General features: G+C 38.9%; 3 protein-coding genes and 1 long non-coding RNA gene across 8 annotated transcripts; 2 read left to right on the top strand and 2 right to left on the bottom strand.

The window, feature by feature from the left end:
* The first annotated feature begins 1,196 nt into the window (after positions 1-1,196).
* Positions 1,197-5,447, top strand: LOC149038545 (fibrinogen-like protein 1). The gene is made up of 4 exons (XM_089184113.1): positions 1,197-1,335; positions 2,220-2,431; positions 3,337-3,475; positions 3,578-5,447. Exons 1-4 carry the CDS (start codon positions 1,197-1,199, stop codon positions 4,192-4,194), a joined length of 1,107 nt encoding a protein of 368 aa, XP_089040239.1. The 3' UTR covers positions 4,195-5,447.
* Positions 5,331-12,648, bottom strand: LOC113664528 (uncharacterized). Of its 4 annotated transcripts, none has more exons than XM_027180136.2 (6): positions 12,327-12,648; positions 10,536-10,614; positions 10,400-10,428; positions 8,453-9,186; positions 7,506-7,736; positions 5,331-7,101 (listed from the first exon to the last, which is right to left on the bottom strand). In XM_027180136.2, the coding sequence occupies exons 2-6, from the start codon at positions 10,565-10,567 to the stop codon at positions 5,719-5,721; spliced, it is 2,409 nt and encodes an 802-aa protein (XP_027035937.2). In that variant the 5' UTR covers positions 10,568-10,614; positions 12,327-12,648; the 3' UTR covers positions 5,331-5,718. The 4 variants fall into 4 exon arrangements, with proteins under 4 accessions (XP_027035937.2, XP_027035938.2, XP_027035941.2 ...); XM_027180137.2 differs by having other exon boundaries at positions 10,536-10,611; positions 12,327-12,643; XM_027180140.2 differs by lacking the exon at positions 12,327-12,648 and adding an exon at positions 11,444-11,694.
* Positions 12,649-15,131: 2,483 nt separating this feature from the next.
* LOC113664526 (uncharacterized) lies at positions 15,132-18,740 on the bottom strand. Of its 2 annotated transcripts, XM_089184834.1 has the most exons (7): positions 18,325-18,740; positions 17,382-17,519; positions 16,786-16,860; positions 16,570-16,664; positions 16,033-16,098; positions 15,959-16,000; positions 15,526-15,689 (listed from the first exon to the last, which is right to left on the bottom strand). In XM_089184834.1, the coding sequence occupies exons 1-6, from the start codon at positions 18,625-18,627 to the stop codon at positions 15,994-15,996; spliced, it is 684 nt and encodes a 227-aa protein (XP_089040960.1). In that variant the 5' UTR covers positions 18,628-18,740; the 3' UTR covers positions 15,526-15,689; positions 15,959-15,993. The 2 variants fall into 2 exon arrangements, with proteins under 2 accessions (XP_089040959.1, XP_089040960.1); XM_089184833.1 differs by lacking the exon at positions 15,959-16,000 and having other exon boundaries at positions 15,132-15,689; positions 16,037-16,098; positions 18,325-18,733.
* LOC149038544 (uncharacterized) lies at positions 18,454-20,762 on the top strand. Its single transcript, XR_016180435.1, has 3 exons — positions 18,454-18,574; positions 19,237-19,360; positions 20,396-20,762. It is a non-coding gene; the product is annotated as an uncharacterized LOC149038544 (long non-coding RNA).
* The last annotated feature ends 331 nt before the right edge of the window (positions 20,763-21,093 follow it).

The following is a 21,093-nucleotide window of genomic DNA, read 5'->3' as shown; positions in this document are numbered from 1 at the left end:
CTCGGAATCACTTGAGATGAGCATTTCTGAAAATTGGAAACGATGTTCTTTTAAAATTTATTTTTTATTGCAAATTTATTCGTATATCTCGCCTGGTAAGTACTTAATAATTCATGTAGACGAGAGCTGTCTCACGCTATTTCTTTAAATTTTAATAAAAGCGGAATTTTATTTATATGAAGTTTTTCTTTGGAAAATTTGTACGCTGAGCTTTCGTTTTGAACGATGTTTACCTGATTGCTAAAGTGTTATTCCTGAAAGTAGACGAAGTAAGGTCAGGACTTAAACTCTTCAGAGATTGATAAGAGGTTAAATAACGTGCATATGACATCAATATGCTTCACCCATTAACTCCCATAAGTGACTAACATGTAACTTCTCCCTGTAACATTCACGCGTTATCCAGCCAACATGTAATGACAATACTCAAACTCACTGGGTAGAAGTTACACCAAATTCTCGTGACTTATTCACAAGGAAATGTGTAGAAGCTAGAGGGGAGAATTAACAATCAGATCTTGGGAGTTCAAGGGTCGTTAATACAGCTGCAAACTAAACCCACAATAAAGATCAGACAGGGCAAACCCTTCATGTTTTGTCTCTCTTTTTCAATATGGGTGAAAGTTTTTAACTAATTTTGTCTGGTTTTAAATTCTATCTTTACCTAGTTTTAAATTCTAGACATTCTACTATTATCTGGTTTTAAATTCTAGACTACTGAACCCAAGGGTAATTATTTGCAGGATAAAAGCTCCACAAAACCCGAAAAACTGTTAAGTTAATTAATTCCATGGCAATTGAAAGAAAAGAATGCTATAATTAGCGCACGAACTGGTTCAGTCAGTGAACCAATGTCGTGAAATGTTATCAATGTCTTCCTCAGAAAACCATTCTCACTTATTTCCCCCCTTTAACCGTTTAATCTTTCTTCAATAGAAATAGAAGAGAATCCTCAATAAGTGTGTCAAATTTTGAAGTTGATCGAGCTTTTAATAATTAATGTTATTCGCCAGTCTCCTGCTAAGTTTCTAGAACCTAATACATAAACAAACTGTGAATAAGAATTATTTTCACTCGTAAATTATTCATTTTCAAGTCGACGCAATAGCGACTAATTGAGGTCAAAACTTCCTTATCACGAATCTTATCTTGATGGTTAACTAATGCAAAAGCCGAGTGGAAGTAACTTGAAAACAATGCAGCGACTCACTTTACTCATCCATTCACAGTTTCTCCTGTGCTGGAAGTTTGCAACTCCCTCAGCTCAAAGTCTAACAGGAACGTCAAACCCTGGTCGGTTGTCTTGTTTAAGAAGATCTGAACATCCTGAAAAAGGTAAAGCTTGACTCAAACACATAATATGCGCACCGTAAATAATGGCAAAAATAAATCTTAGACTACACAAAGAATAAAAAACTTGACGCAGAACCAATGCGAACCGAGAAGATTTGTTGAGACTATTTAAATAGTAGAGTTGAAGGTAATGTAATCGTAATGCACTGACTTTAATTCATCAGTTACAACACAAGCAAATTCAGTTTCGTACTTTAGCGAAAAACACCTAAATACCGAGTCGCGAGTCGAAGCTCTTCAACTAGCAAAGCATTCAGTTATTTTTCTCTTAACGTGAGTTAGTTTCAAGCTGTCAAAATCGGCTTTTCGTGTCGTGCATTCCTCTCTAGTATCGCTTCGCTTGTAGCTGTAATGGAATAAAGTTAACTTCGCTCGAAAATCTCAGAGATGAACTCTTTTCACTTGTATGATCACTTTTAGTAATGATGGAATTTTATTCACCTTCGAACGGAACTACTTTAAGTTAACGTGTTCCAGACACGATCAAACTAGAGTAAACGATGGTCAACAAGGACGATGAGGATGAAAAGGAAGACCGGTGACCAAATTCGCTGTGATCGGAGCATAAAATCGTCTGATGAGTGGGAATCTTAATTAAAGGGGTTTCCAGAATGAAGAACTAACAACTTTGAAGCCTTGTGTATTTGCTTGTTGTGTATCGAAGAGTTGCGAACAGCCTAAGATAGAACTGGCCGGAAATTTACGAACGATAGGCTTTCGATAAATCAAAGCGTTCCTAATATCTTATAAATTTTTACGACTTTCATCAAGTCGTCGATGTCCTCTTGATTTCTCTCTTTTTGTTTATGTAAGATATATCTTGAAGAAAACTCTCATATATGACGATATGTTTGTATCTGTTCTAGGCTACACTCTGGTTAATCACGTGATTGCTACGCCCACTGTCACGTGCCCGATAGACTGTACGTGGGAATGCCTACGGGATGCACGCTGTCGATCGTTTAATTATGCAAGCTCAGGGAAAACATGTGAATTAAGTGACCAATCAAAAGCGACAGCCCCAAATGACTTTGTTTTAAGAAAAGGCGTCACTTACTACGAGCCAACGACACAGATGGTGAGTCATAGAAATTTACAGATCAGTTAGAAACTTAATCATCACTGCTCAAACTGCCAAGCGCAGGAACCTTTGAGGTCTTCGGTTTTTCAAATTCCATCTTCTGAGCAAGGTGGTGTCAAAGTCATATCGAGAGGTCAAATAAATGCCTTTATCTCAGAGAACGGTATGGCTGCCTAAAACTGAACATGTACACAGAGCAGCTTTTCTAAGACCTTCATTTCTAGCCCGAAAACACAGTAAGTTGAAATGTAGTAGGGCAGGAGTACAATTCAGGCAGCAATCGGGAGAATGATCTGAAATTACGAGCAGGAATGAAAACTTTAAATTACACATGCACAGTTGATTCATATAGCAAAAGTTCAGGTCGTAAGTCTAAATATTGTTACAAAACATCCAATGCTCAATGCACTTCAGAAATTTTTTTCCGTTTTGACTGGCTGACATTTGCTAAGTTCTTATAATTGAACAGTTGACATCAAACAATTCGGACATGAAACAGCCAATCAAGCCGCAAATAAGAGCTGTTTTATTGATAAGAGAACCACTCATACTCGAGCATTTTGTTATTGACACAATTGATGTCATAAAATGCCTATTTTCTAAAAGGAAATCCTGGGTAAATATAATTTGCTAAAATAGAGACAAAATTGTTGGTCGATATACACCGGAAACGAAATTTCATTTGAAGGAAAACAGGAGAGGGAAAGATGAATTCCTACTCAAAACTTTGGAAATATCAAACTTCTATACTCATCTTGAATTAAGGGTACAGACCACCATCAAAGAGAAACGCTAGCTCTAAGAACGAGAATGTATTTCAACCTAATGAGGTATTGTCATGGTAAGTTTCGCCTTATAAAAGGATGAAAGTACGTTTAACCATTCTTCCCATTTTCACCCAGGGAGGAAATAGACCTGTTTGCACCTCGGCTTTATGCCAAAATGGTGGAACATGTGTTGACGCGTGTTGGAATCCCCGGATGTTCACGTGTGAATGTCGACAGGATTATAGAGGAGTGTATTGCGAAAAGCACAGCGGAGGTGGGTAACTCGTGACTAAATAGAAGAGAAGAACACTTAAATTTGCGATAATTTCCTTAAAGCAACAAGTGTCATATTATGTTTCTTTTGTTTTATGTACAGTGAGAAGCTGCCAGCAGCTGAAAATCCTGGGAGTGAATCAGAATGGCATTTATAAAATCAACCCAGATGGCCAAGGGGTCATAAACGTGTACTGTGACCAAACCACAGATGGAGGAGGATGGACTGTGGTTCAGAGACGTTCCCATCCATACGAGCAAAGCTTTGAACGAACGTGGGTAGAGTATCGAGTAGGCTTTGGCGACTTGTCCAAAGAATTCTGGCTTGGAAACGACAACTTGCACCGAATCGCCTCTTCAGACAGCATTCTTCGAATAGATCTGCACCGAACCAACGGCACAAAGGGATATGCCAAATATGGTGGGTTTCGGGTAGCTGACGAAACAGAAAAGTATCGATGCGACATGAGTTCGTACGAAGGAAACATCGGAAATGGATTTTATGGGAAGACAAATCCTAACCTGAACACCCGAGGGATGAAATTTGGTACACCAGACCAAGATAACGACAACTACTCTGGCAAGTGTTTTCCTTATGGTGGATGGTGGGCAAACCAGTGTGGTGAGGTTAATCCCAATGCAAAAGGTGGTCCATTCTGGCATCCTTGGGCTTCTAATTCTAACCTAAAATTCTCTGAGATGAAAGTAAGGCATAACTGAGCAAAACTGCTACAGTCACCTTCAAGGATGCTAGAAACTCAACGAAGAGATCTGGGCACTAATCAATGTAGCCTTCAAAGAATTTGCAACGGAAACTCAAGTTGTCATGCAACGCCTAATGGTGCGTAGCGCTGCAACCAAAAACAGCTGCGAAGGTGACTGAAATCCATTGATATATTATCAGAATAAGTATAAATTGACACATAATTTAGTCTAGCACTAAGTTTTAAACTAGAGGTAAAATGTGAAACCTTTCCTTCCAATAGTGATGTTCCATTAGCACCCCACGAACAGCTGTCACACATTACAAACGGGCCATCATGTCTAATCCTGTTTCAAGACACCAAGAGACCAAAACAAAGTGAAGCGATCAAAAGCAAACCATGAAGTTACAGGCCAACTCCATGTTTCAAAAACTGTTATTTACTTGTGGTCTGGTTTAAAACCGTGCTAGTCAAAAAGGCTTTTACTTTCTTCAAAATAAACATCATAAAAAATTGCTAGTAAAACGAAGCTTTCACAATTCCCCTGAACTTCTAAGCATATCGTTATATCATAGTAATTTAATAGCCCACGAATACGTAACAAGTGCAACGTCAATTGTTGCTATCGATGCTGGAAGTATGTACATACAAAAAGGACATTTCCTCAAGGATTCTTAAAACTATCCGTAAAAGAGGCCAAAGTTTCTTTACAGACCCAGTTAACTTAGTCGTTAGAGAAACGCAAAATAGAGGTAATTAGACAAAATTAGACAAAAAAAGAAAGTACTGCAAGTTAGATGTTCACGAATGGAAGAACTGAAAGATTTCATTCAACTCAAACGAAGTTCGGGGGAGCTTTCTATGACTTGAAAAAAAGAAAAAAAAAAAAAAGGGGGCCTCTTCTCCAGGGTTCTATCCGTTTTCCCTGAAGGTTCATGCTGGAGAGGACTAGGAAAGAGGTTGAGATCGCGATTTCCCATCCAGCCTAAGGATTTAAGCGTTCGAGTTTAAAATCCCAACACCCAAACCATCTCATAATGATCCACTATTGTTGAAAATAACACACCAAAAGGGTTGATCGATAGTTAAACGCTCGTTCTACCCGTCACTATATGACGACAAAAAAAAACAAAACAAAAAAAACGACGGCAACACATTCTTAAAATCTCTTATTTCTAAAAGCAAACAAAATCTACAAATCAGCAACTATCAATACTGTAGAAAATCAATTAATTCATATCCTTAGCGTAATAAAACAAATTTCACGCATCTGAGATCGCGATTCTTTCCTCGAGAAGTAAAAGATATAAATATGGTTTGGCTTCAGCGGCGTATAACAACGGCAAGGAAGACATATATTAAATTTCGATTCACAAATACTCCAAGTTCAGTACTGTACAGATTGTCTATCATTGATTGCCGTTGTATTCTTGGGGTATAAATTTAACTTGAAGACTCCACACTAAGTTTCTTATATGTAAGTACCATTAGTGCTGATAATGAGCTGTACAAAACAGTTTCTGTTTTTGCCTAAGATGATTCACTTGAGCGTAATAGTGCAGGCCTCACTGCACTCACCCTGTCGTCCATTAACATCAGTAGCACGTACCAAGAAGTGGTACTTATTGCCAGGTGAAAACTGAGTCAGAGTGCAAGCCATAGGAAGCGGCAACGCCTTGACGACTCCAATCTTCTTCCACTGGTGAGGGTTCTCCGTTGTTCCGCCGTCCTGAAGGGCAAACAGTTGATAGTTCATTATAGGCGCGTGTCTCTCCTCAAGAGCCATGTACCACGACAAAACGATACCGCTTGGAGCCACCGCTATGGAGACATTAGGTTTCGGAGGGGGGTCTTTAGCTTCTGTTGCTGGAGATACAGGGGGATGTTGCCCTGAACCCGGCGGTAGACCCTGTTGGGCAGGCTGTTGGGGTCCTATAGGTACTTGTGCATAGCTTTGCTGGGGAACTGAAGGTTGAGGTGGAGCAACTTGTCTTGGAGGTCCAACCACTTGTTGATAATGCCCCATACCGGGCTGTTGAGAGTGAGGTGAAGCTTGCTGGTTTACCGCATGGGGAGGAGACTGCATTTGCACCGGTGTATTCTGTCTTACCAAGACTGGAGGGAGGTTTCGTTGAGGGTGTTGTTGTTCTTGACGATGAGGTTGTTGCATCATATGTTGAGGCTGCGACGCTTGAATAGGGGACTGCGGATAAGCGGGTCTAGGTACTTGTGAGACTTGAGGGGTGGCACCCTGAGGAGGCTGGGGTGCTTGAGCTCTTATCTGTGGAGCCACAGGAAATCTTGGGCTATGCTGCCCGTTATGATAAGCATTTTGTGTGTTGTAACCATACGAAGGCAACTCATGTGGACCCCGAACAGATGTGGAACTAGATGGAGTTTGTGGATGAACCGTCACCGTAGGCAACGGGCGGGAAGGAGTTGGAGCAACGCTACGTGGTCCAGGAAGGCTAGTGATGGGTCGCTGTATCCTCATCATCGGCCTTGGTGGCTGAACACTTGGCGGAGGAGGGGCTCTTACGCCATTAAACCCTGACTGACCCGAAGAGAAGTGGCGCACAGGTGGAGCAGGGCCCCTTGGCACTGCCGTCTGAGTGGGTGTGGGTCGGAGCGCTGGCCCAGGGACGTAATTGGCTCCCGACGCGATAGGTGCTTGTGGACGAGGCGAGACGTTTGACGCAACAGGGATACGAGGACGCACAGGCTCCGACTGCCTCTGAGTCGCAGGGCGATAGTTAACGGGAGCTGATTGCGGTACTGTGTGACCAGGCAAAGGTGCTACGGTGGAGGTGAGCCGTGGTGTTGGTGTAGTCATAACATTGATACTAGCATTTGAGGGCCTGGAAGCTGTTAAACTCGCTGGGGGAGATGGTGCGTTCACAGTCTTCGTGCGCAGAGCGTTCATCTACAAAACGATAACCAATTGACAGTCACTGGTAAAGGACAAGACATGTAATACTTTACGTTTGTTGATTCCAACGATTAAATAAAGGACGAGTCCACTGAACGTCAAGGGTGTTCTGCCTAGTATGTCACTGTGGACTACTTGTTTTATACTTTTGCTGAAACAAAATATCAAAATAAACAAACCCAAAAAAATTTTTGTTTCTGAACAACGTTTTCAAAACCGCCCATTTCTTCCTAAAAAATGGATTGGCTGGGTCTAGTTATTCACCGCTTTGCTGCTAGTCTCCTTCGTAGTCGTTGTTTGGTCTTGTCACGCAATGCGCTCTCTCGTCTTGCGTGACGAGAATAAACAACGGCCGAGAAGGAGACTACCTTGTTACTGGCCTAAGGAAATTTACTTACCCAGTTAAGATCTTGGGTTTGAACAGCTTTAGTTTCTCGTTTCTTTGCTTTTAAGCTCTCAGCTTTTAAAATCGTTTTTACAGAATCTTCTACTCTCTTTGCGTACTCTTTCAATGCTTTGTTCTCCTTCTCAAGTGCAGCTAGCCTAACGGAGAGCTTGTCGTTCGGGCTGTCATCATCCATTGACTGCTGGATTTGACCCATTCTCTCTTGGATCATTTTCTTGACCATCTAAGATACGTGAAGATTAGTTCAAGATAGAAGCTGCATGTGAATGTAATTAAGACTTCAACGAACCCAGTTTTAAAATTCAGGCCGTTGGTGAAAACTTTTCAATTGTCCATGTTCTCGCTGGCGCGGCCGTATCTTATTTACTTCCAACCCAATGTTCGGAATTCGATAAACCTACCCTTGGAGTTATATTAATCCCTCTAATTTTCCCGATCAACATACAACTTCTGGCTACAATCATCCGGCAGTTGATGACATAAGGCCTTCATATCAGGGTGGGTTATTGTTAGCGTTATTTTCATGTAACTCCGATTTTTTTTAACCACTTTGGAAGAGAGTGAATAGTTGCTGGAAGGGACAATTAGGCTTCAGATCTTTGGGAATAATTGGTTCAAATTCAACAGGTTTAAAAGGCGTTTCCTGACAACATTTCGAATCATCTTCAGCTGTAAAAAAAAAAACATTTTGTAACAGAAGAGAAGTCTCTCAGATAATTCACCAAGGGTGGCAAAACAGAAATTGATGAGAAGATAGAAAACTGTTTGAATCAAAACAAAATAATTGGAGCGAAAATTAGTGAAAAGTATGGCGACTAGTATGTGTTTTAACTCAACTTTCCGTGTACGTAAAGCATGATCTTATTCTGGAGGGTAGCAGTCTGACAAATTAGAAGCACTAAAAAAACGAAAAAAAAAAAAAAACAGCGAAAAGCTTACCTGTCTGAATTCGTCTGAATTAAAATTGAAGTCCTTTGTAGTTTCCTCTGCGTTAGCACTGGGAGCCAGGTCTGAAAAAGACGGTGAATTTCGATCCTTCACAGTAGTTTTATCATTATCCGCTGGCCCTTTGTTCCCTTCTAACAAATTGATTTCCCCATTCACATGGACAGGCTTAGCGCCAGGGTTTAAGGGGCACGTTTGATCGCCTTCTTCCAAAACTTCCACCAAGGAATCCTGATTTAAAGTCCTAGCATTCGTGGTGACTCCATTGGAAAGCTTTTTACTTGAAGATTCGTCTAATTTCGCCACAAGTCTGACACACGCCTTTTGGCGATCAGAGGAGGTTAGTTCTGAAGTGTTTTCAAGTATCGGAAGATTCGTATCTCCCAGTTTACTCGACCGCGGGGGCGTAGACAACATTTTGAAATCTAATGGTTTAGGCGAATGAGCCGGTGATGAGCCAGCGGACGATATAATAAGATCAGGGCTTGGGCTGTTTGTATCGTTCGACGAGTGTATCTCCGGGTTCGGTTCCTTTGCAGGTCCTTTACATCGAAGTATCTTGCTGCCGTTAGGTTTAGGTTGAGGGAGAAAATTCTTTTGACAGTCAATTGTAATCTGGCGGAGTCGGTCAAATCTGGACGGATTAAATTGCAGATGGGAAAGTGGTCGAGTGGAAGCTGCATCGCTTGTTCCAATAGAATCTCCATTGGTCATCACATGGTTTGGCGCTGGAGAAAAAGAAAATTGAAATTTGGTTCAGGTTTAAGCTTTCAGCATGTCTACTAGTAATCATCAGCTTTAAAACATGGCCACTGGCCGTTGTGAAATAAAGGAATAAACGCTCGAACTAACGAGAACTAATGTTCAATCTATTGGACGAGTCAAAGAGTGCCAAACGCAGCAGTGAAATGCGTCTTTCTCTAGTTATTCCTGGCTTAGCATAAACTGTTTCTAGACGAGCAGTGATTAAAAACTGCCTAGAAGATTTGGCAGTAATGCCAAACGGCTTTGTTGCAGTTCATATTTATCATTGCTGGATCAAAGTTCTCGTTGCTGTAGCTCGATAAAAGGACTCTAGATTTTGACTCTTGGCTAACAAAAAAGTGAACTTTGATGAAGAAGAGGAACACAACCTCTACCGACAAAACTTCGAGCAACCTCGTTTTCCTTCATATTCTGAATGAGATAACCGCTCTAGAAACCAAGACACATCGCTTCCCCTTGATTTGCGAGCTTAGACCTCGAGTTAAGTCACTCAAAAATCAGGTGCTACTGCTGTGCACTCCTTTTGAGGCGTGGCGCAGTTAAATGACAAACCACATTTGATGCATTTCAAAACGAGTGCAGTCTGAGAGCAGATGGGGGAGAAAGGCTACTATAAAAAATTCATCCGGGAATAAAGCCTGTAGAAAAAACAATACAGGGACCAGAGAAGTGTTCTACTGGTTTCTTTCTTGCGTAAGTGTTGACGTGTTGACGTGTTGACGTGTTGACGTTAAAAAGTAGGACATCTTTGACTTTTGCGGGGTTGAGGAAGGACGTTTTTTAACTTTTAACTCTAAGGAGTGACCTAAAAAATAATCTCTCCATACAAAATAAGTACCGTACTTATGTGACATTTTCAAACTGAAAGAGGGTGAGAATATAGAAAAACATCAATATGGGAATTCTGTAAGATTGAATACCAAATTCTCAGAAGAATGCATGGGAGACAGTAAAAAAAGTTGATATTCAAATGTTGGGAATGAGAGGGATAAAAAGGTGTAAATAATGAATCTAAAAAAAAAATGAATTTTAAAAAAAATGTAGTCGTCTAATGTGCTCTCAAAAATACGCGGAGTAGACTAGATCTAAGAATCAGCGACACAGTTACAGCTGGTCGAAGTCCAACCCTTAGCCGCACGTGACGTTCAATAAGAACTCAAAACGTTTTCGACTTACTTGAGGCAGCACCTCCACCATCAACTTTCCTAAAAATTAAAAATAATCGCAACCAATTAAATATTTAATACAAAAAAGATACATAAACGATTCAATGACACGCGGACAGAGTTATGCTGTGTTACTGATTCCTTACCGCTTCTTCTTTGCTATCTCTAGCTCCTCCATAACTCCATAAGTCTATCTGACAAGTTCCCTCCAATTTAAGGGTTCTACTGGCGAGAAAAGAGAGATAAAGAAAAGTTACTTTAAAATAAATGTACAGCTAAGTTTGTTTTCAGAATATTTACGCACTCAACTATCTTGTGTGAGTACTGGTAGCAACCTGATTTCGAGTGCAATTTGGAGGTTATAAACAAAAGTGAATTTTTTCAAAGACAGCAAAATTGCTCCAGCCCGTAGTCTTTGAAAAACTTACACCAAATTGATCGAGAAATCATGCTGTTACTTGTCAATGAATTACATGAAAAACGCACCCCATAAAGTCAAGACGCGCGCTATTTGAAATTTGCACTCGTGTTACAACTTTGCAGTCGTGTTACATAAAAAATGCACTCGTTTTCAGCCAATCAGACGGGCGTCATTTTTTTTTTTAATATTATTAAAAAGTAAAGCGAGCGCCTGTCTTCGAAAAAAGTGCAATCAACAAAAGCAAGTGCTAAAAAGAAAAAAAAAATTATTCACGCCAATTTTAAGTGATGAGAAAGTAGACACGGCTGATCATGAACGGGTTCAACACCAAACCTTCTGTGTGTTACACACTAGAAAGGTATGGTGCCTATTTAAGAATTGTAGTCAAAATGGATAATGCCATTTGTAACGCATGCTTGAGTTATTGACTAACAAAGAGATTAAAATTTATTCATATGTAAATTAAAAAAAGGAGCACACAACGGGGCACTTGAGCGGCCTTCAAAATCTACGTCACGTGAAAAAAAATAAAATACAACAGCTCAGTTTCATTAGCAAAGGCACTAGATTTATCCATGAGAAATAATATTCTTGTATAATGCAAACAAATACCAACACAATACACACAATTACCGGTGAAGTCTCAACATCAGATGGTGTACACTTAGCGTGGTTAATTAAAAAAACAGCAACTGCCGTCACAGTTGAATAAGAAACTTGCTCTTACTACGGTCATCGACATTCCCTCTTTAACACACATAAAAACGAAGTCTAAGGATGCCGAAATCACGAGTGAATCAAAGCAGATTCACGCAATCTCGATAAGAATTCATATACATTCACTTTGAGAACGTCTTACTCAGTGTTAATGAACACATAAATACGCCGCCTTCACGGCTAGCTATTGGTTTGTTCACTGAGCCGGAAAAACCAATGATTCAGTAACACACTGAGTGAGATTCCCTTGGGATCATTTGCATTACGCAAGGGTGACCTGCGCATCAACTACAGCGGGCAGCGAAGTGTGTGATGCGATAACACTTTCGATCGAAATGAACCCCTTTCACGACCTTTTCTCGACTACAACTAATCCACTAGTAAATTTTCGATAAAGGAAGGCATCTTTCATTCATTATGAATTCGATAATACGCGAAAAAAGATAAAATAACAGGTTTTTGTCGAACTCAGTCACCGCTTCATGCGGACTCAAAGGTTATTGTCATTATGCAAATGAATGCTAAACAGCCTTCCCCGTTCTTCGTTTTGACTGTATTGCTCGGATTTGTCATAGCAAACACACATATTTATGATACCTTAGCAGCAAAGTCAGATTGCTAAACCAAGCATATGACACATTCAAAACATTGCCAAGTCAATGTCAACGTTCGCTTAAAAAGCGTTGTAACTTACCACCAATTGAAGATTTAAAAAAAACCTTGTCTGAAGTAAACATTACGGTGACCACGAGGTTAATGAAAGTGAAAAATACCCCCTGCATTTTTATGATTCACTCACCTACTTGCTCGAACAAGAATGATTCACCTAGTGCGATTTGAACTGTTGGTACATACGTCAGTTCGATTCGTTCATCAACCGCCGATCTTTGAATCAACCGGTAAGTTACTGGCCCCGAAACTCAAGTCGTTCAGTAGTAGATCCAAGTGTAACTACAGGGTATGAATCTCCCGATATATTGTTTTCTTCGTGTGCCGGGAGGTTTCGCCAAAACAAAGAGTTAAAATGTATTCATAAATTTATCCGTAGTGTTTGAATCCCGTTTACGACTTGACATCATGCAGTTGTCATGCGTGAATTGATGCTAAAAATAGATTGGGTGGATACAAGTCACGTGTAAAACTCTCCAAGCCAATCATTTGCCAGCTTGTTCACAGCAAAAGAATAGTGGTTTTCGAGCTAGTTGATCTCACATGAAACCAAAATTGACTCTCAAAAGGTCATCTTTCATAATCCTTCCACTAGATATAATATTACCATTACTACTTTTAGAAACCGAAAACTGTATATAACCAAATTACATCAGATTCATATCGTAATTGTCAAACAGGTAGTTGAGGAAAATTGGAGCCACTTACCCCCCACAAAAATACTAAAATCGCAAAGTTTCAATGGCATCTGTGAGTTTCACGCAGTATTCCCGACCCTCTAGCTGTCTGAACAAATATTTCCTTTAAAATAACCGTCGGGAGACACGGATAAACTTCTTATAAAAATACAAAATTTGTGGAATTCTGAGCTAAAGACGGCTGATTTTCGAAAATCAAGGTTTTTCCTCAGAAATAGTGAGTAGTCAGTGCAATATCTGACACAGCTAATTGACAGTTGATAAAACTAACTTAACGTTTCTAATCTAAGAAGTAAACTTCAATTACTTCGAGGCAGTTCGGAGTCAAAAACGTTTTAGAGGAGTCTGGGTGAATTTTGAAAAATGCAAGAAGGCTCGGAAAGCCGGATCATCGCGTTTATTTCGATTCCTCCTTTTCATCTTCAAACGTCTAGGCCGGGTTTCCAGATGACGTGGCGTCTGTTCAAGATACGTCTGTCGTCTGTCTACTATCATAACAGACGGAATTATTTGAATAACCAAACACGTCTATTGATGTAACTCAACAAGTTATGGTCACGAACGTTAGATTACAGTCTTGTTTGCTTGTTAAATTGGCTTTGCCATTGACTTATATCAGTAGCCTCAAGAAAGGGAAAGATACAATTGTTTTTCAAATTCATATCACGTGCATTCATGTTAGACCTTAGGCAGGAATACCCCACTTAATGTGTAGACAAAACAAAAAGAGGCAATGTGACATGTGACACACATCTGTTGAATGAGAGTGACACATAAATATGCGTATATTTCGCAATGGGACATAAAAACAAATTGTCTTAAGCTTTGCTACCTACCATCATGTCACTCGATCGGCCCCTCCACAGCAAAGAGTTAAAGAATAAAGGTGATTACAAAGACCAAACACGGTTTAGCTTTGATGTCAATACTCTTTGTTTCTATGTGGCTTCATAATAATTTGAGGAATATGACCTCCAACCTTCCGTAGTTTTTTAGGTCTTCAGGAGACGAGGTCTCCTGGCCTCAAGCTCCTGGTCTATGAAGGTAAATCGTTGTTTTGTTTTTTCCTTAAATAAATTAATCTCAGAGAATTAACTTTATATTTCTGTAAATTTAGCCTGGTCCCGACCGATGTTTCGGGCGTTATCCCTACGTCACACGTTCTGACGAAAGGCTGACACTCCAAACGTCATCTTTCAAAATCTTTACGGTGGCCAATTTAAGATATCAATTCAGTTGATAATACTTAATTACCCACTAGAGACGAGATAACCTTCCGCCTACGAAATAAAAATTTGCAGTTTCTTGTTGGGATAGTTTGTCTCGTTTTAAAATGATACTGAAATAGAATTTACACACTTTGATCGATTTTAAATTACGTACTTGACAAAATCGCGCGGGTGAACAAAAGTCCGACAACGACAGAGTTGGGAAAATAATCCATCTAACTATAGTGAACTTTGCTTTCAAGTTCTTGTCAATAGAATTCAGTTTGGAAAAATCGGTTCAAAATTTGAAGGGATTGCCGATGTGAACAAAACCACATAAATTGGAGAAAACATTAGCTCTATAATGAAACAATGAGCTTAAAGTAAATACGAGGAAGGAAAAACGATGATAACCAAGTCATGATTGATTTTGGTCCTGATATTGGTTCAGGGCGAGGGTGATGTCATGGATCAGGAGGCTGTGCACAAAGAACGATATTAATCAGAAATTTTGGGCTCATTTGTTAAGTGTGATGGTTTGTGGCCTTCGCGTCAGGGCCTCGTCAATGAAGGTCGAGATTTATCGGGATATAATAGGTTCGCTTTTAAATTTCTAATTTAAAGCGTGTTTTTCTTTTTCGCGTTCCTTCACTCACAACGCACACGCCACACAGCTTCCATTCCACCACGTACCATGAACACAACGTCCAAAGTCCAATCAGAACTTACCCAATCATTGTACTACATATACATTCGGCAATTTTTCACGTGCTTGAATTGTATTCCACCTATCAAATTCCATTTTGCCATATAAGACTTCGCTCTCTCACGTGTCATTTCCCTGCAAACAACCTGCACTTTACCATGTATTCTATTCTTTGTGGTAACAAACTGTAGACAAAGAATTTAGATTTCCTCTCTGTTAGAGGAACGGTAGTAAGCTTAGTCTTTCTTCCAACCGTTATTTGGCCTCGTCACGCAACGCACTCTCTCTCAAACGGCTGCAAAGGAGACAACAGTAAGCGTGGCACCGATGCATTTCATTTTTATTAGAAGTATTTAGATAATAGAGACAACAGACCACAAAATATATGTGTGAGTTCAGATAAGTTAGGTTTTTTTCTGTCTTTCTGCGATATTTTCGTTCTTTTGAAAGTTATGTTCTTTTTGGGTGTAACGTTGAAAAAAAAGAACTCTCGCATGCTACGCATGCCTATGTTTTTCAGTTCCTCTGTAGTTAAGTCTTGTGATCCTCATACCTTAGGTCTTAGCAATAGATAACACAAAAATATTTAAAAATAAAAATTGTTACAGCTCTAAAGGCCAGACACCACGAAGAGGATCCACTAACGGAAAAACAAACAGGAAACGAATAAGACTCCAAGTAAGAGATCAAAAACTACAAAACACGACCCGACAAACGCAAGAATTAAGCACAGTTGTATTACTCTCTTTGAGACCTGCTGCGACATGGAAAAGAGATTGAATTGGCAGATGAGCTGTTCTTCAACTTTGTCGTTAATGTGATACTTCATTTCTGCGTTCATTACTCTGTGAGGAAACGACACACCATAGGTTCACTAGCTCCTGAAACAGAAGAATAGGGCCTGATTTCCTAAAAGTGTTGTTAAAACTTTTGTAAAGTAAAGTTTGCTTTTCTGTGATCACTTTGCCCTCATCTAAGCCCCTCGGGGAAGGAGAAGTCCTAAAAGTCAAGCAAACCCTTGACTGGGTCTTGGGTTTGCCTGCCTGCGTTAAATTCTCCCCACCACCTCTCTGTTTTAATAAGACCAAGTAAACAGCAAATATAGAGAAAACGATAATCACAATAAATGGAATAATGATGGTAGCGATACCGCTGATAGTGATGATGATGATTGTATGGACAAGTTTAAAACAAATAAGACATCCTCTAAAACACTGTTGTTACTGACCAGGGTAAACTTCACCAGTAAATGTGTTCACTATCCATTCACAGGCAGTCCTGCTCTCCATTCTAAAGCAAAACAGCAGAAAAAACAGAAATCACATAAGAACTTCTCTTAGGGACTCAAAAAGCTTCCCTAGGGATCTATGACTAGGTAGAAATAACCTTGAGAGATAACTTTATGCCACACCTGCCCTGGTTATTGACCCTACCGCCTGCATGCAAGTGTGATTCCTGTATGCAACTTGTGACCTCTGGAAGGAGAATGGGGGGTGGAGGGGGGTTCTAATGTGTATGTAATCCTCCCTCTGAGATGGAAAAGTAACAATTTTGGATTATCAAATATCTTTCATAGTCTGATGTAGGGGCCAGTCTATTCAAACTTTATGTTGCGCCCTTGTACCACAAGTAAATGCTACAGGCAAGCAATAAATGAGCTATTGAAATATGAATCAAAGTAAAAAGTAGAGCAGGTAGCTAAATTGAATAGATAGATGTGCCTCCCTGTAAAAACATCTTCATGTTTCAGATGTAGCAAACCTGATAAGTGATGTTCCTAAGTTTATTCCATTACCATCTCTTTCAATCACACATGATAGAACATCACCATATGGATTAAGTAGATCAATTAAATCCTGAAAAAATATACACATTAAATTCATTATAAATCCTCTTCATTTTACACATCATTAAAAAGATCAAATAAAAAATTCCTTTAATGATCAATATAAGTAACAGAGCATTGATAATAATTACCTGTTCTGTAATGTTTGGAGGAAAATTTTCAATAATGATCACATCACTGCCATCCAATGACTGTAATAAATCTTTCTGCAAAAATTGGCAATATTTTAGAGGATTTTTCTGCAAAAATCTGTATGACACTGCATGATCACTCAGAAAGTGAGATCATACATGTAGCTTATGAAAATATCCATTGGGTCTTAATTGTAAAAGCAAAGCTTTTGGAGAGAAAGTGAAGGAAAGAAGATAATTATTTTAGAATTTATAACATTGAAGATGCATATGCTTTTAAAAAACAAAGAAGTTTCTATAAAAATCAAAAGAAAAGGTGTGCTGACCTTCTGGAAAAAAAAGATGATAATTAAAATCTAATTCAACTTTGAAAAGTTCACACTTTCAAAGAACATAATCCCTTCTACCACTCTCAACCAGATTCCCATAGCTGATTTTTCAAATGATATTGGATATTCCTCTCCATGACTTTGCAAAAGGAGATGGTTTATTTGGACTTTAAAAAATGGATCAAACTCCTAACTGTAACAAAAAACACTGAAAAGTCTTGAAATGACATATCTCAGGGCAGATAGCAGAAAAATTTATTCTATTACTTTAGGAAGTGCAGGTGAAGTGTAATTTGGAACTGGATTGTCAACTATTGTTGTGGAGGTTGGCTGTTCTGTATTTTGTTTACTTGATCTTGATTTGGTTGGATAAGCTGTTGATAAGGGAGGGAAGGATTCTAGTTGCTGAAAAAGAAATAAATAGAGAAAAATATTACTTTACATTGAACAAAGCACTGTCACCATAGATTTCAATCAATCTTGAATGTTGTAGTACCTACTGCTTTTGAGGTAGTTCCAACCATAAAGACTAAATCAAATTGTTATAGTTTTAATATTAACATGATACCAAGTTAAGAATGTTAATCAACCCTTTAACTCCTAAGATGTGACTGTTCATTCTCCCCTCTAGCTGCTACACATCTTTTTGTAAACTAATTACAAGAATTTGGCATTACATCAAGATAACAACTTCAACCTGAAAAGATAAAGTATTTTCATTACCTGTTTGCTGGATAATGTGTGGATATTTTGGGAAGGTGGTACATGTTAATCACTACTGGGAGTTTGAGGGTTAGTGAGCAAGTTTATAATTGAAAATAAAATTATCTTCAATAACTATTATAGTGAAATTCAGATTACATTTTTAACCCTTTACACCCTAACATCAGTATTCATATTCTCCATACTGTTCTCTGTATATTTACTAAGGTGCTGACAAGGAGAATTTGTCTAACAGTCAATAGTTTCCTTAGTTGGTGATCATTTCCTTTAATCTCATGACATTACTGTGTGATTCAGTGGTGATATTGTAAGGAGAAATTAGATGCTAGTCACTCTTAGGAGTTAAAGGGTTAATTATTTTTTTTCCTATCTCCTCTTCCTCCAGACTGTTTAATTACCAAGTTTTAACCATTTCACTGCGCCACGTGCATATTAGTAGCTTTAACTTTTACAAGTTCATACCGCATCAAAAGAGACAGTTCTTCACCTTAATAACACTGGTATCAGCTGTTGCTTTCTTTTCCCCTGGTTTCCTTATAGGGGGTGAATCAGTTAGTGCACGTGCTTTCATCACATTAGCTCTTCCGCGGCCTATTGCAGGCGCCTGAGCCGTGTTTTTGTCATTTGTTATTTCCAAAGCGGCCATGGGAAGACTGAGAGAGGCGACATCTTTCGCAGGTTTTCCTCTTCCATGTCCAACCGCTGGTATTGGTTCTGTTTCCTCAGGCATTTTAGAGGTATGTGCATCGATGTAATATTCTGCGTCCCAAGTCCTCCATCGGGACGCCATCTTGAATGTTTACAACAAATTCATTTAAGTCCAGTCTCCCTCTGCTTTCTCTGCTCAGCAGGTGTTACCTATTGCGTTACGTGTCACGTAACAACTGAACCGCAATAACACCCGAGTTTTTTTTTGTTTATTTTTTAATTTTTTTTTCGCTTACTTATTTTTCTGAATTCAAACGATCTAAAATTAGCCTGTAGTGCCTATAAGTTTCGATTTTTGTGAGCAATTCGGCATAATCTACCCGAAACACGTAGAGTTTGAGTTTGAAACGTCTCTCCTGTTTCGATGGCTTTGTGGGTTTTAAGTTAGTGCGTGACACAGAATGTGTATGTCTGAGTATCATTCGTCATTTAACTCCCAGAAGTGATTCCCATGTAATGTCTTCCTATACTATCCATACATTACACAGCAAACCGGTAGTGAGAATACTCAAACTCATCATAAACAATTTTTTTCGGGTCCTATTTTCAACTACTAGTTCAGTAGTGTTCTTAGAAGCGCGTTTCTTCACCGCAGTGCAAATATATGAATTTAATATATCTAAAATCATTATCCATCAGATACAATTTATTACCTTGATTGAACACCTAATTCTCGTAATCAATTTACAAGGAATTGTGCAGAGGCTAAAGGGGAGAATTGACAATCAGATCTTGGAAGTTGAAGGGTTAAGAAACACGCATGCTCATGTTGGTCAATGTTATAACGAAGGGGATAACCGTCTGAAGAAACTGTGGTGAGTTAGAAGTAAAAATTACTCTAACACTCGTTGTCTTGTTGTCTATTTCTTTATTCTCTCTTACTACTCAAGTTATTACAATGGGGACTAGCTCTGATCTCTCTAGGAAAGTGTGGGTCACCGCTTATAAAGGTGACACTTACTGAGCTGTCAATCTCTAACCTTCGTCATGTTTTTACATCTGAATAGCGAATCACGTTGGGCTACGCAGAACGGAGTTTGCATACTAAGTAGATACCTTCGCGATATATACGCTTTACAAAATGTATTTCTAACTTAAATTTCTTGGTCTTACGGTCAAGTTTGGGCAAAACAAAAATAAGATTGACAATATAAAAATTATAATAAACTTAGTAACAGAATTAAAATCATACTTGAAAAGGTATCCTAAAAGAAAATAGTCCTTGAAGGCTGTTGCATAACAGCAGAATAAACATAAAATTCGGAGAAGAAAGGGCGTACCCGAGGTACCGCCCCTAAGAGAGCTACGTACTCGTCGTATGAGTTATCTAATTACAAATTCAGTGCGGAAGATGAAAAGTACTTTAAGTCACCTTTAAGAAAAAGAGGTGTCGAACGTGCTAAATTAAAAACTGAAAACTATTTTCTTGATCGGGAATGCGACATGGATTTAGCCTGAAAACGAGCATTTAATGGATAAAAGTATAAAGGAGGGTTATCTCCAAGAAATTCCTATACGGGATCAATTTTTATAGGGTAGAGTCATTTTCTTAGTAATTAGTTATTTTTTTAGCATCATAATGAAAATATACCGATATTTAGCCGCAAACGCCGTTCACACAAAAACATCTGTCTCCATGTCAATTTCACGATCACGATAAGGAAAAGGTGACCAAACTCTACCTGTAAGGTGAGACCGCCAAAAGGAATAAGAAATGAGCAACGGCTTATTACAATGTTTACTGAATGGCTTATGCAAATATGTTATTTCCATTCATTTTCCAGCACCAATAGAGGAAACTCTTACAATGTTTTTAGATTAGATATATTTCTATTTTTATCGTTTAACAGGTGCTACGTCAGTGGTAAACATCACGCGATCGTTTGGTAAGAGATTCTCTAGCTGACGTTTCGAGCGTTACCCCTTCGTCAGAGCAAATAAAGGAATTGTGGGTTCTGCAGTTTTTCAACAGAAGAAGGACACATGAAAAATACAAGAATAAACTAGTTGAATGGAAAGTGTTTGTTGATACCGCGGGGATCAAGAGTGCCAATTTAAAGATAAACTTTCGTTCTTGAGTGATAAAGCTTAAATATCTTGGACAACTGTTCAACCGTTTTTAAATTAATTGTTTGGAAATGATTAACGAAATAAAAGGCTGTCTTTCCCTTTTTCGTCCCCTTATTAAAGTCAACGCGAAATTGTGTTAACAATAAAGTGTGGGTAGTGTGATATTTTATGCCAAAACTATGGCCTGCAATTTAATTCAATACAGTTCAAAAAGCTTTTAGCCACTGTAATAATCTGGCCCCGGTTGTTCGAAGGTTGGATAATGCTATCCACTTCATAAAACTCTATCCGGTGGACAACGCTAAACGTTTTGCTATTAGTTATACGCCGGATAGTGATTTATCCGTTGGATAGCATCATCCCGGCGCCCTTTATACAACTGGGCCCTGTAATTTAGCTAAGTGCAGGTGATTTCATTAAGCCGTTAGTTACTGGCCTTAGATGTCACTGCATGTGTAAGAAAAAAAAAGTCCTCTGC

The sequence above is a fragment of the Pocillopora damicornis genome, chromosome 10, assembly GCF_964200805.1.
Source record: "Pocillopora damicornis chromosome 10, jaPocDami1.2, whole genome shotgun sequence".
In the NCBI taxonomy this organism is placed as follows: Eukaryota; Metazoa; Cnidaria; class Anthozoa; order Scleractinia; family Pocilloporidae; genus Pocillopora; species Pocillopora damicornis.
The sequence above is the reverse complement of the archived record's forward strand: the minus strand, read 5'-3'. Positions and strand labels throughout refer to the sequence as shown.